The 15,904-nt window shown below is 36.3% G+C and overlaps 1 protein-coding gene across 1 annotated transcript in view; it reads right to left on the minus strand.

The window, feature by feature from the left end:
- LOC101738719 (progestin and adipoQ receptor family member 4) overlaps positions 1–15,904 on the minus strand; it is a 56,691-nt gene that overhangs the window by 11,809 nt on the left and 28,978 nt on the right. Inside the window, exon 3 of the mRNA XM_021350855.3 lies at positions 861–964. Within this exon, the coding sequence (XP_021206530.1) occupies positions 861–964 (104 nt within the window). The remainder of the gene's footprint in view (positions 1–860; positions 965–15,904) is intronic.

The raw sequence follows: 15,904 nt of genomic DNA on the forward strand, positions 1-15,904 counted from the left end.
ATGAAATTAATATAACCATTACTTACCAAGCTCACTTTAAATTATTGTTTTTAGAAATTCCTGTACGAGCATTATTTTTGGACTATTTTTTTACTGGTGGTAGGTACCACCACCCTGCTATTTCTGCCGTGAAGCAGTAAGGCGTTTCGGTTTGAAGGGCGGGCCAGCTGCTGTAACTATACTGAGACCTCAGAACTTATATCTCAAGGTGAGTGGCGCATTTACGTCGTAGATGTCTATGGGCTCCAGTAACCATTTAGCACCAGGTGGGCTGTGAGCTCGTCCACCCATCTAAGCAATAAATAAAATAAAAACCTGATTGCGGCTGAGCTGATAACATCCATGAGGCTGATGCTTCAATTATATTTAATAGTAAAACGGGTCTTAAAATAACAACAATAGTTTCTTAATTGTGTGATGGTATTCCTTTTGGATATACCAAAAGATAAGTAGCTACGATGGAATGAATAGAGCAATAAGTGCCATGTGTGAAGTCGTAATTGCTTCGTCCATTTTAGTAAAGGGATATTCTGACTAGTACAATATTATAGTACTTACATTAAGCTTACTAATAGTAATAATATAGACAAATTTTTTTTGATAAATATAAATAAATATCCCTCTATGAACACGGGGAATTTAATTGTTTGTAATTTTGAATAAACGTGACATTCGTAGATGAAAGAGCCTATTTTATCCCTAACCCAAACTCGTGACTTTATAGTATTGTGAAATTTTCATTGCCGTAATTATATTTAGTGGTGCGTCATCGACGATATTCATCGTAGTCAAAGAGCTCGCGATCCATGTTCCACGTACTAAATAAATGCTTAATGGAGATGTACGAAAAAATGTTTCACCTTATATAGACCGAGAAGACATCCTAGACTGTATACAGCAAGAGCAGCATATCGCAGTAGCGTTGGTGCACAATAAACAGTTGCAGTGACCATTGGTATGGCTCCTGTAAATTAAAAACAATATTTACTTATATTTTACTGATTTACAAATTAATTCTGTTGAAACTGGGAGTCAGGTTTAGTCAACCAACAAAGGCTTCAATTGAGATGCAGTATTGATATGTGCACCGCACAAGGACATTTGCAGTCATCTGTCCGTAGTTATATTCTTTCTTCTTAAACTAACTAATACCAGGTAGGTTCTAAGTTTTTCTGCCCATATACGCCTTATATCTTAAGATGATTCACAATATAGGGATTTGTGAGTTCCAGTAATCACTTTTAAGCAGCACTTCATTATATGTAGGCGGTGTGCTCTTCCAACTGTTTTACGTCAACAAAACAAATGAACTGTATTAAGAAGTCAATTCAACATTTGGAATACAAATCGAGTTCATTTAGTAACATTGAATTCTCTTTGTAAAACAAATTTTACTCACGATTCAGTCTTATCGTACAAAAGCATCTTGAATGGAAATTGTGGTACCATAAATAAACAAAAGATTTCGACGCAGAAACAGAGCTCACAAGTAATCTGCAGAGAAAAAGTTCTAGAACAGTGCTGCCGAGAAACATTCCGAAGTTGTTGTTATGTATGTAGGTTATTTTTTACTGCTTGGCTAAGTGTTATCCGGGGTGAAGTTTAGTACCCACTGAGAAACGACAATGGTTTTTTTAGCTGAAACACAAACCTAGTAATTACAGTTACACAGTGTCAGTACAATGAGCTTCGAGCTCTCTCTATGCATAAAGTTTATTACCTATATAATACATTACATTAATATTCCAGGACATAACACTTTATTACATCTTATAGCATGTAATTTCCGTTTTATTAAGTTTGAAATTATAACGGTGCCAAAGAAGTGTTTACCCCAAAAATGGTGCAGCTGTTTCGTCATTTACCCAAGCAAGAATATTTGAGTACGAACTTATATGTATAAGCTCTATGGTTAATTCAAATTGTATTACATTTAAAGCTAATTTAAATAATTGGAGTTTTCTTCATTCTAATAAAAAATAAGAAAGTAGTAACAATAGTCGTGTGTCGTCAGATTTTTTTTATGTTTCTTATTAACTTAAGGGGAAAATTTAAACAAAAGCGGAAATTTTCAACTCGAAGATAGGCCAGCTCACGCCGGTCTAAATGACCCAGAATACTTTCCTTGAAAAACATAAAAACTTGCAATTTAAAATAACAGGGTTTTCTTTTTTACGAATTAAAATCATGAGTAAAATTGCATTAGTTTGTTGCGCTTGTATTGCATTGTTTTCCTATTGCCTACGCTGTTAACAACTAAATCAGGGGTTAAAAAAAAGTCTCATTATTGGCTAATGTTTCTTTAAATAGTTTAGTTGGGCGGGCGTGCTCACGGCCCGTCTTGTGTTACCAGTACCCACAGACATCAACAAAGTAAATGCCGTCACTTACTTTGAGATATGAGTTCTAAGTTTCAGTTTTACAGTACAAATGCTGAAGGCTGCTCTGCCCTTCAAAACGAACCGCATTACTGCTTCAATGCAGAAATAGGCAGGGTGGTGGTACCTACCCGTACGGGCTCACAAGACGGCCTACAACCAGTAAAAGTTACTGTTGCTTATGGAGGCAATATCAGGAGAGTATACCGCTACCTTATTAAAAGAAACTTGAAACTGTGTTTAAAGATGGACATTTTATATGTTACGTTTGGAGAATTTATTGGAAATGGGTTCATTCTAGAGTTCGGACATTCGGACGTGGTATCTGGTAATTGTTTTAGCTTATAAGATCTGCCTATTTTCATAGATTGTCCTGTTATTGCTCATCGAGATCCCATAGTTCAAGACACGGTAAGATTATGTATTAAATTTTAAGGCGCAGATCACCGCATTGTTCTGGAATCTAGATTGTAACTTTTATCATTAGTGGCCCCACAGTCCTTGGATGCCAATAAACCACGGAATTTCGGAATGATGAATACGTATTTAACGACTGGCCTTTCCTTTTGCTCGCTCGAGTTTTTGTAATAAATCATTATTAGACTCGGTATATTGACCGATGGAGTAGGGAATTTTCTATATTGTGGAAAATACCGATAAATGTATCTTATTGTGTTATTAATAGAAAAAACTAATGGAAAACATTGTAAATAGTGCATTCATTGCCAATAAGAATATAATATTAAACACAGTGTAAAACTGTAAATTTTTTTTTTGTGTTTGCCTTCTGTCGGTCTCAGATATTTTAGTTATTGAAAAGTAGTAACACTGCTACGATGTTATTAAATGGCTTATGTATTAATACTATCTTAAAATTCACAATAGGAATGGGCCTTAAACAGAGAATATGAGTAGGTTACATCAGCCTCTTCTATCAACTGTTGTACTATTATGTTATACTGTGTTGGTATGCATTTGAACAACCACGTTCCTTATTCAACTAATTTCCCCTTGATTTTTTTTCATTGAGAATTCGGGTTAGGTATAATTAATTGTGAACTGCATGTGCTGGTACCATCTTTTGGCCTATTTCTGCATTGTGGTTCGAAAGATAGGACAGCCACGTTCCCGCGGAGACAGGCGTCATTGGTAGTCGACTATCACCTCGACGCCCAGTCGGTTGGACGTTTTCGGGGTGGCGCCGCGTGTCTGGTTGTACGCTTGACCGTGGGTACCCCCCTACTCTGACCGGGTTCTGATCCCGGGCGGAGATCGGAGGTCGGGTGTAAGAGTGCAGGGGAGTCGATTAGTGCGGTAGGGCCCTAAATTCCTTGGGTCCGCGGTCGGCTCTCAACACCTGAAGGTCGCCTAGGTGCCGCGGGGACCTCGTAGTAGGTTCGGCACCGACCAGAAAAAAAAAACACGTTCAATCGTCGATGATTGTCGATGATCCGATACCCGTTTGGAGGAAAATCTCTTTGTCGTTCATTTTAGAAACACAATTCTTATACGAACTCTGTTACGTCCTTAGCATAATCTGCATAATGTTTTTGCAAATAAAATTATCCTATCTAAAAATCTGTAAATATTTTCAACAGGTCCTAAAAGAGAAAAAGTGAATGTTCAGAAAATATGCAGATTAAAAAAGTGATTTAGTTTCTCGTTTAAAAGTTTTGTACAAGTGTATACGTTTGTTTTTTCGATTAGCAAAAATGACTTCCAGGTCACACCGATCTGATGTACTTCACTAAGCTTCGTAAACTTACAAAATGCTTTGTCTAGAGCCCCACCGCTTTGTCAAGTAGCACTACTGTTGCCTTACATTCTTACTAATTTATACCACTGGAAAATGTAAATACTGTTTGTATTTAAGCCGAACTTAATCGCGTCTAAAATCTAATTATGCATTTGTACACAGTACAATGATCTTTCGATATTTGTGCTGAAAAATCAATCCGCAATAATAAACAAATGCATAAAAATACTTTTGACTTGCACTGTCACTTTTAGGTGGTGATTATTCATTACCGACAAGAGAAAAGGTGGTTGCTTGCTTCACTAGCTTATAAAATACCAATTAAGGATCACAAAACGCAACGATCTCTCAACTGTCGACAATTTAAAAAAAAAATCTTGAAAAACACATGCAATGAGTCAGAATCGTTAAAACCCCTGAATCACCGATGCAGTTTTACGATTATTTGTAGTAAATGTTGCCTAAAGGTTAACGTATTAACCGATTATCGTTCTGACGAGGCAGATTTAGGGCCAAAACGTATTAAACGGAGTGTGAGTTACGTTGTCAGACGCAGTCGGCAGTCTACCGTACAACTTAACGCATATTTACCCACACGTCACTGGCATCTGTTCGATTGTGGAGCTAATCAAAACCTTATAAACTACACAAAGTGGTCAAACCAGTTAAGCCCCAAAATTACGTGAAGCATAAAAGTCGTTGTAACGATGTAGTTACAGCAAATTACGACCACAACTAATTTTATGTTGCAGTTCATTGCGATTGGATGCTGACTTGGGTAGTGTAAATGTATTCAGAATTATATATTTATCTATATGTTATTGCTTAGATGGGTGGGTTAGCTCACGGCCCACTTGGTGCTAAGTTTTCACCGCAGCACATAAACGTCAACAACATAAATGGAATCAATCACCTTGAGACATGAGTTACCTAACCTAAGTCTCAGTTTTACAGTACAACGGCTGCTTCACGCGAGAAATAGGTAGGGTAGTGGTACCTACCCGTACTGGTTCACAAGTCGCCTTACCGCTGGTAGTTTTGGTGGGTTTGATTTTTAAAACGTAAACGATGTTATTCCTTTGTTACGGTAGTCTTATGTATTTCAGTAGATAAATTGGTACCTGCTTATGGCATTCGAACATTAGCATACTCGCGTTACTCGATACGAATACACTTCAATTCTGTGCATATTAAAAAAAAACCTATGCATCTATGCAAAAATCTAACCGTTTAGTAAAACAGCAAGCAAATTCCATAGTCTCGTAGCCTGAATGGCGCCGTCCATCGAAAAATTCAAAATGCGTTGTAACAATAGATATAACATAACCTTTAAAATACAACTTGACCTAATATAAAGCCGAGCAGCGGTTTGGCTCTGCCCCTGGCATTGCTGAAGTTAATGGGCGACGGTAACCACTCACCATCAGGTGGGCCGTATGCTCGTCTGCTTACAAGGGCTATAAAAAATATATAATTAAAACTACTTTTACGATGTACTCTCGCGTTTAATATTTCAGTCGCTTTGAATACTTCACAGTTTACGTGGTCATGGATAAGGTATTTTTATATAAATCATATTTATTGACATTTGACAGTCATCGTACCAGAGGATCTTACCAGATAATAATATGTTGGGAAATAAATAATAATTAAAAAATAGCGAATAGAAAAACCAGCTTACAAAAGAGCTCCGGTTTAAGCCGGAAGATGAGATGAGGCAATGCCTTCCTATACCCTAATGAGTTCATTACAGCGCCCTAAGATGGATATCTGATACCTTATTTCCTATCTAGCTTTCTACACGATACCCGTTTTTCATCTTAAACACTGATGGTTGGACACATTGTGGTTAGCCGGCACCTGCACCGCCCTTCTGTCATACGAAGCATAAAGTGTCCAGTCTAGAGGGAGGAAAAGTCCATTTTGATTTTGAATTCCACATTTAGTTCAAATTAGTCTAAAATTTGCGACGGATTTTTTTTTATTGCCTAGATTGGTAGACGAGCTCACAGCCCACCTGGTGTTAAATGGTTACTGGAGCCCATAGACATCTACAACGCAAATGCGCCACCCACCTTGAGATATAAGTTCTAAGGTCTCAAGTATAGTTACAACAGCTGTCCTACCCTTCAAACCGAAACGCATTGCTGCTTCACGTCAGAAATAGGCAGGGCGGTGGTATCTACCCGCGCGGTCTCACAAGAGGTCGTACCACCAGTAAATTCATATTTATCTATGAGTCAATGAAAACCATCAGGGGTTATCGTTTTTTTTATCTACCTATTCACTGGGAATCTAAGGGGCTGTTCCAGTTACGCGAGGGTCGGTAGGCGAGCTCACGGCTTCAACCTGAGAGAATTTGTTAACACTAGCCCTAGTAAGCAGTTCTTCGCAGAATCTACCACCAGATCTGAATGGCGACCCACTGAGTAGATCCGGGGAGAACCTTAGCGGGTTGTGTGTTGTGAGACTGGTGGTAGTTACGTTAGAAGACCCTATGTTTATTTGGCTATTCATAAAGGGATACGCTGTTATACCTCAACCACATCTAAGTACTGTGGCTACATTGACTTGGCTAAGTTACTCTCTCTATCTCTCTTTCTCCCTCTCACAAATAATGTAATGCTAAGCATAAGTACAAATTTACAAAATTGTTACTTAAACTGTACAAGCTCACTTCAGTTTAGGATTAAGCTGCAGTAGCTAAATCGTTCTCTCGGAATACCAACTTTAATTTCAAGTACCTTTCTTATATTATAATGAAACTTATAAAAGAGTTTCGGTAGCGCTACTAGGAATATTACATTCTCTACACGGAAGCGCGAGGTGTTAAGAATACTTAATGAGAAACAGTGGAAAAACTTTGTCGAATTTCCTGAAGTTTGATGAACGGCTGTGATAGGATAATTTAAAAAATATATTATGTATAATAAAATCGTAGAATGCAGAAATGTAGTTTACAGTTTTATTTATATTATAGGCTAGAGTTTAGTACGTTGTATGTTTCGTAGATTTAAGATTTTGTAGATTAAATAAGGCTTAAAGAGGTTATTTGAGATTTTTCACACATTAAAAGGTAGTAGTTCAGTAGGTAGCATATAATTATTTCTCTGCAAGAAAAAAAACCTGTGGACCAGTGGCTTCACTAATACATTCCCAAAATTTTCATATCATTTTTTAATTACAATTTCTTGTTTCTAAGTTTTATAATAGTACTTAATTCGAATTAAGAATTCTAATGCTAAATTTCTTTGCCAGACTGTTATTAATAGACTATAAGATTTAAAAAAAATCAAATCAAGTTTCGTTCATATTTATAATCTAAAACCTCGAAGATATTATAAACCTTTCTTCGTAAGTTCAAGGGAAGTGTTTGATCAAAAACCCCGGCCATGATCAATATGTATAGCGCAGCAATCAAGCTGTCGGCGGTTCCGTACACAATGGTTTCTCGAGGCGCGCCCGCCCTGACTGATGCTCAAGGACAAGCTTCACCCCGACATATTGCAGGTGAATTGTTAAAACGCGATATCCGAACTCAAAAGATGAAGTTAATTCCTTTTTTTTTTGTATCTCTTAGATGTGTGGACGAGCTTAAACCCCCCCGGTGTTAAGTGGTTACTGGAGCCCATAGACATCTACAACGTACATGCGCCACACACCTCGAGATATAAGTTCTAAGGTCTCAGTATAGTTACAACGGCTGCCCCACCCTTCAAACCGAAACGCATTACTGCTTCACGGCAGATATAGGCAGGGTGGTGGTACCTACCCGTGTGGACTCACAAGAGTTCAGATTCAATTCTGTTCTGTCCTTCGATAAATAAAATAGTATCTGAAATATTCTAAACTTGAATTTCAGTTGTTTTAGGTATTAGCACATTTCTCATTTGAAATTGGTTCCAAGACGAGTTTGTAAAATGTATAAAAATAAATATTTTACTTAAATCATAAAACATTGCTGTAATCCAAACATTATAAGAAATATTTTTTACGGTAGTAGAACATCTTGTATTGAATCCGCACGGGTAGGGTACCACCAACCCACCTATTTCTGCCGTGATACAGTAAAATATAGTACAGTAAGTGGTACTGTAAAACTGAAATTTTAGAACTCATGTCTCAATATGTGTGGCGGCATTTACGTTGCTGATGACTATGGTCTTCGGTAACCACTTAATTCTTCGCCACCAGGTGAACCGTGAACTCGTTCACCCAATTAGGCAATAAGAAATATTTATATATTGTGAACATGACTTTACCACTGTGCTACTTATATTTTATTTTCTCGATATTGCGAATGTTTTTTCTCCACCGTGACCTTAGTGTGATATATTACCGCAGCAACTAACACGGATATATTAATGATCGCTTTACAAAAAGGTTGAACTTTCATGGATTTTCGGAGATATGATTAATGGCTTTGCAAATTGTAATTCATGGTGCTTACTTTAGTTGTTAATGGTATGGTATTTTGTAAAGAAAATGACATCAAACTAAAATTTACATCCTATATAACAAGGTCATTAGAAGTGTCATTTACCTATTTTTCGTTTCAAATGGTGAACTTTTTTTGCTATCTAAGATTTTCCTTTCAAAAATTAAACTAAAACTTAAAAAATTATTTTGTAGTCTGGTCGGAAAAGCAAAACATTGAATGAGATTCTACCCTAATAATATATCGCTGACCATAATTATCTGTAATTGAGATGTGTAATTTTCTATACACCTGAATAGAATGCTTAGACTAAATTTTATTTAATGAAATTAGCTTTCTGCCGCAACTTCACCACCTTAATTATCACATAGACGGAGACTCGTGCTGAGCAGTGCATAGATAATACACAAAAATTAGTGGAATGAAATGTGAAAAGTTAAGCTTATGTTCTTTCCCATTATTTTATTAATATACATAATAATATACTCGTATTGAGAACATTATATTCCATGTAACTTCTAACATGAATTTTTGGAACATTTAACTTTAGTGAAACAAAACCTTGTGCTTCAAATTAATCTCAACCAATCTTTAAGAAAAAAATGTAGATCAGATGCGTAGCTAGTTTCGAAAATGTGCGCCTACAAACAAATATAAGAAGAGAAAATAATTCTAAAAATCGCTGGTTAATGTTTTGTTATTCTTCTTTTAGTTGGATGGTTTTTATAAAATTATTATAAATAAATAAATACTTTATTCTCCTCAATGTGCAGGCGTACGGAATTGTGGTGAATTATTTGTGTTAATATGAAGTTTAGGTTATTATGATAATTTAATTATAGATTAATTTAAAGATATAACCTTTGTATCTAGAAATGCAAAAAGTACTTTTATATACAACACATACATACATTTATATTACACATTGCCATAAAATAAAGCATTTAACTTAAAAAGCTTTAAGTTTTGCTATTGTGTACGCTATTGTAATTAAACCATAGTGTAACCTTGAGTAGAGCTATGAAGTATCGTAGGCAACTTAATTATTTGATTACGTGCAGTATGATTTCGAAGAGAAAAAGGTAGAATTTTCTGCTGCATTATGCGTAGCGGAAACATAAGACAGGACGTACATTTAAACTAAAAATACGAAATATCTTAAACAAAAATACAGTCTTCGACAGGGAATCGTACCCAGATACAGTGACGAAATGAGATTCACTGTACGTATGACAGGATACACGCAGCTTATGTACACTTTTTTTTTTTTTCGGGCCCGGGGCCGTACCTCCTACGAGGTCCCCGCGCTAGGGAGCGCGCGGGGTATGTGAGACTCAACGATCTGCAGGTGTTGAGGGCAGATCGCGGGCCCAAGGATTTTAGGGCCCACCCACTAAACGACTCCCCTGCACTCTTACACCAGACGTCCGATCTCCGTCCGGGATCAGAACCCAGTCAGAGTAGGGGGGTTCCCGCGGTCAACACTACAAGCAGACACGCGGCGCGGCGCCATCCCGAGGACGCCCGACCGACGGGTCGTCGAGGATACCCCGCTGGGCCTGCCGGGTCGGAACGCGATACACCGCCGACCGGGTATATACCCAAGTTATCAGGTCGAAAGGTCTTTTTAGGAATTATACTGTTTGATATTCAGATATACGAGTACATTTTAATTTACATTGGTGTTAGTGACATTAAGCTAAGCTTAACTCCACTGAGTTTCTTGTTAGATCTATTCAGTGGGTCGCGATTCCGATGCGGTGGTAGATTCTGTGAAGCACCAACTTGCTAGGGTGAGGTTCTGTTTTTTTTTTCTTAGAATTGTGGATGATCTCGCAGCCCACCTGGTGTTAAGTGGTTACTGGAGCCCATAGACATCTATAACGTAAATGCGCCACCCACCTTGAGATATCAGTTCTAAGATCTCAGAATAGTTACAACGGCTGCCCTACCCTTCAGACCGAAACGCATTACTGCTTCACGGCAGAAATAGGCAGGGCGGTAGTACCTACCCGCGCGGACTCACAAGAGGTCCTACGACCAGTAATAGCAAATTTTCTCAGGATAAGCTCGTGAGTTCACTCGTCATCCCTCCGTACGTAACTGTAATTGTCCCTTAGGCTACCAGCGAATAGGTGGGAAAAATGAAAATTTTATGTTAAGAAAGATGAAAGTCTTTAATAAATAATTGATATCACATTAAATAATGATGTACGAAAAATATTTTTCGATGTTCGCGAGTCGTATTAATAATTAAAACTATTTTTACGTTTTAATCTGATTAATTGAGAAGAATACGTTGGAATAAAATTATACCGAAATATTCCTTTTTGCTACTTCTTAAATCAAATAAAGACAGTTTAAATTAATTATTCATGAAAATCCAATGTAACCACGTGTAATTTCCATTCCAATACGATGTTTTCCCTAAGGAAGTATGTATACAATATAATATGTATGATAGCGCCGAACAGCTCACGATGAGCCACGCGTACGACTTAACAATGTGGACTTTGCCGGTGTCTGTAAATGGAATGTCGGTATAATGTGTAGAAGTTAGCGAGTTACTGACTATGGTTCACTTCTGTTTCTGTCCGAGCTAAATTGATTTGTATTTTGTATCATTTGTTACCTGATTTAAATTTATTATCTTGGTATAATAATTTAGTATTATAATCCTTTAAAATTGCGGAAAATTTAGTTATTTATTTGCCTGTATAGCCAGCCTACCTGATGTCACTTGTTTCTGGAGCTTATGGACACATGTAAGCTGAATTCCGAAGGGGCGGAAAGGCTTTCTCTATAACGATGTAAGTGGCCAGAATATTCAACCTATCATATTCAGAACGTGCATCCTTTTACTATTGATAAGTATTCTACGTTTCAAATGCAAATTGCGATTTCATTTTCATGATCCACATTAACCCACCTTTACCTATATTCTTGTGCCTTGCGGCAAAATTTTATCTTTCAGCAGTTCGGTGGTTTACCGCGTTAAATTGCTACGTTCTGCTACTTCACAGTTTCTCATTTATATATCTTTATTACATTTAATATAGTAAATGAACCGTTTAAATTAATAACACGTTTTCGAGACAGTTTAAATAGGGCACCGAAATGAATCTTAATTGTTTAGTGAGACGGTAGTTTTCTATAATTTATTTCATAAATTGAGAGACATATTTCTTCTGAATGTTTAATATCAGTTGAAAGTAATTCTCTTCTAATCACGAAAAGGGAATTATAAAATGGTACACATTATACCAGTCCTGGGCTCGTGTCGTTATTACTGGTGGTAGGGCATCTTGTGACCCCCACGGACAGGTACTAACTACCCTACTATGCCTATTTCTGCTGCCAAGTAGTGTGTGATCCGGTTTGAAGGACGGCACAGTCGTTATAATATGAGTCGTCTATTATCAAAGGTGGCAATCTGTGCATTTGGACAAAATTTTTTTATTGATATGTCAATACAGATTGATTTGAATATAATCGTCTCCTTCAAAGAATACGGTTCAAAACCTGCATTAAATAAAGGTTAATAGTTAACCTGTTATTTATCTAAGATGTCGTTCCGAAGAGTTTTGTGACTGCCAATGGAATACAAAGTCAATAATTCGTTTTTCTGATTTACCAATCATTGTCCAAAAGTCAGATTGCCGGCTTTGATAATAGTCGACTCATATAGAGGTGAGACTTAGAACTCATATCTCAAAGTGGATAGTGTAGGAGTGGGTAATATCGGTTTTGCCGCGTATCGAATCGTATCTATATATCGAGGATCAATATCGGATATTGAATCTATATATTTTCTGAATCTATATATTGATGGATGCTAGTAGATTTTCTCGATTCATGATATTTGAGATTTGAAACGATACGCTGATATAATATCGTAGTAGATATAGATTTAAGTCAACGTTATACGGTTGGTTTTCTGATATCAATTTATAATATGATTTTAAAGTAATAAAAAGAACATGAAAATAAAAATATCAAAAAAACTTTCCTTCATGCTTTTATCAGGCTTAGGACTGGCTACATTATTTTCAGTTTTTAGTATTTTGTATCTTAATTTAAAATTACAAAATATACCAAAAGAGTGTAGATTTCAAAAGTTTAATACAAACACAAGAAATAAACTCAATTATTTGGATTCAACTAAAAATAGAAAAATGTGTAGGTACTTTAAAAATCAAACACAAAAAACTTTTAAGTATTTATAAACACTTGTCCAAAAATTCTAGTTCAAGGTCAAAGCGCGTGAAATTAAATTCAACGATGCAAATAGGCTATACTGCATTCAAGTTAGGGTCGAAAGTTGAAACTTCTTTCCTTAATTGTATCCTGCTGATACGCTAAGAATAATCTACAGACATATGGACTTAAATATAAGGTTTACAATTGTATGGATAATGCCTGTTTCTGTTTCATTCATCACATGATATCCCTATCGTGCGCTCACTCACTCTGGCCGATTCGATACGAACCAAACGAATATTGCTGATATTCACGAATCGGTACGATATGCCGATGCGCATCACATCGAGTAATATCGTGTATCGGCTGATATCGTTATATAGATTTCGATTCACGAATCGGTACGATATGCCGATGCGCATCACATCGAGCAATATCGTGTATCGGCCGATATCGATATATAGATTTCGTGCGGGGCGATATCGGATTCAACGATATTGCTGCGATATATAGATATTGAATCTAGATACGATTTATATCGCCCACTCCTAGGATAGTGGCATATGCTTTGTTGATGTCTATGGGCTCTAGTAACCACTTAATACCAGATGGGTCTTGAAATAGTTTACTCACGTAACTAATGAAGAAAATGCCCGTAATGAGGAGTTAATGAGAAATTTTCATCATTTACCCTTACGTCTGTTTTCAATCAAATCTATAAAAAAAAACACAGAAGCACGTAGAAGTATTTGAAACAAGTTCATGAAATTCCGTAATCAGGATCCCTTGCTGTTACATTGTATGTTTTTAAGTATCTTATCCATAAAAGTACACAACGGGGTCGGCGCTACGCTATAAAACTGGTTACTTTGACATCAAAAACTTTATTACGGCCCAACTTTATGGTCTGGTGATACTCCTAGAATGAAGAACTCTACGTCCTGGTTTGAAAGTTTACTAATTTAATAATTATAGTTCAATAGTGATCTTAGCTTAGCTCCGACTTGTCTCGGTTTAAGCAGACGAGGTTCGCCAATCGAAACCCTCATAAGATGTACGGAGCTCCAAAATCAGCTTAATCATGCCGACGTTCCAATATATTACAATGAATAGTTCTGTACTAGACATACTGACATCATGTATCTTCAGGTTCAACTTTACAGGTAGCGACTAAGTGAAATAAATTGTACGACGAAGTGAAATAAATTTGAAATTACGCAGACGATGTTAGCGCTTTCATAAAAAAAGAGAAAGTATGAATTTTCATATATTTGTATTATTATGTTAGAAATAAAAATGCACAAACAATGTCACTTTTTTTTTTAAACAGGGTTCACAAATCAAAGTGTAAGAGCTCTTCGATGAAGTTCCAATAAAGGCGCGAGTATTTTTCAGGAGTCTTGTCGCCACTTGTGCCCCTCGTTCAGGTTTGCTAATTCCGTGTCAATAACACTTCTTCATTTGTTGATTTCCGTCGAGGAAATTCAATAGGAAATGGTTATTTTCGTTTTTGTCGTTTTAAGGGATTCAGTGTTTGATAATATGTTTGCGGGAATTAATGTTTGACTTTGATTTCCTTACTTTGCTATTTAATAAAATTCGGTAGTAATTTTAAAATAATTTTCATTTCGAATAAGGATCGACTTACAAAGATCACAAACGCCTATCCTGGGCCTACTACTACCATCCTAAAAGTGTATATTCTCAGTTAGAAAGTATACTACGCTGTATCCATAATAGTCTATTCAAATTTTTTAGCCACCAATTTACATAATTACATATAAGCCATAAAACGCACGACAGCAAAGGTAACTAGTGGTAGGACTCTTCTGATTCCGCGCGGGTAGGTATAACTACCCTGCCTGTTTCTGCCGTGAAGCAGCAATGCGTTTCGGTTTGAAGGGTGGGGCAGTCGTTGTAACTATACTGAGACCTTAGAACTTATATCTTAAGGTGGGTGACACATTTACGTTGTAGATGTCTACGAGCTCCAGTAACCACTTAACACCAGGTGGGCCGTGAGCTCGTCCACCCATCTAAGCAATAAAAGAATAAAAAAAAATCTAAGGGTAAACGTGGTGTAAGGTTGATTCTAAAATTCCTGATCACTTCAGACGTACGTACTGATTATAATCGCTATTGACAAATGCCGTCTCGTAAGCAAAATGCTATTTGTAGATTGCATACCATCAGCAACTAATGTGCAGAAGAAAGTTGTTACAAAAACGAAAACTGTTGTTCAAGCTTCGGAAACTAGGTCGAATGACGTAGTGTTTCTATTTATAAAGGAAAAAAATTGCAAACTGTAATTTGCACAATGCTTATTTAAAAATTCACGCGTTGTGTTCCATTTAAAATACTGTAGTACCTATAAAATAGTATGTACCTGACGAATACCCTATTGTTCTATTGCCGTATTTCTGTCCGTTTTTTAGGACATCTCTTAATTTGGGAGAATGGAAATGACACAAATAATTGTTATACACGTAATTATTCCGATATTGTTAACGCGAAAGAGTTTGTTGATTTGTGCTTCATTCATAAAGCAATGTAGTTTTCATTTCCATGCTTTTGTTTCTGAAAATTCTGCGCGTGAGAGAAACATAGGCTTGGAGTAATTTTACCCCATGAAATAAACTTGGTTTCTATTGTTTTATTAATTTAGTTTAGTGGATTATTCTAATACTAATATGAAGATAAGAATTAAAAAGTCAATAGACAGAAGAATGTGAATTCCGTCGTGATTATGAATTGGCATAAGTTTCAAATTTTAAATTATAGTTAAATTTCACACAATTTATTCATAGGTCCTTTCCATCAATATATAATCGTTTATTAATTTTATTATTAAAGTAATATTAATACGTGCATGTAAGCCGTGACCAAATTCGTTATGACAATATATCCACAAAAATACAACATTTTAAATAAAATATATGGTACTTTAAACTTAAAAGAAAACATATTATTTTGTGATTGGCTGTATGAATGGGAACAAACCAAATATCCCACAAATAATTTACCGCTTCGTTAGGTATAAGTGAAAATATTATTAAAATGGCCCGACCTTGTACTCGTGTGGGTTCACCCAATCTCCTCAAAGATGCATTACAAGCTCGTGGAAATAAACGT

The sequence above is a fragment of the Bombyx mori genome, chromosome 6 (assembly GCF_030269925.1).
Source record: "Bombyx mori chromosome 6, ASM3026992v2".
Lineage (NCBI taxonomy): Eukaryota > Metazoa > Arthropoda > Insecta > Lepidoptera > Bombycidae > Bombyx > Bombyx mori.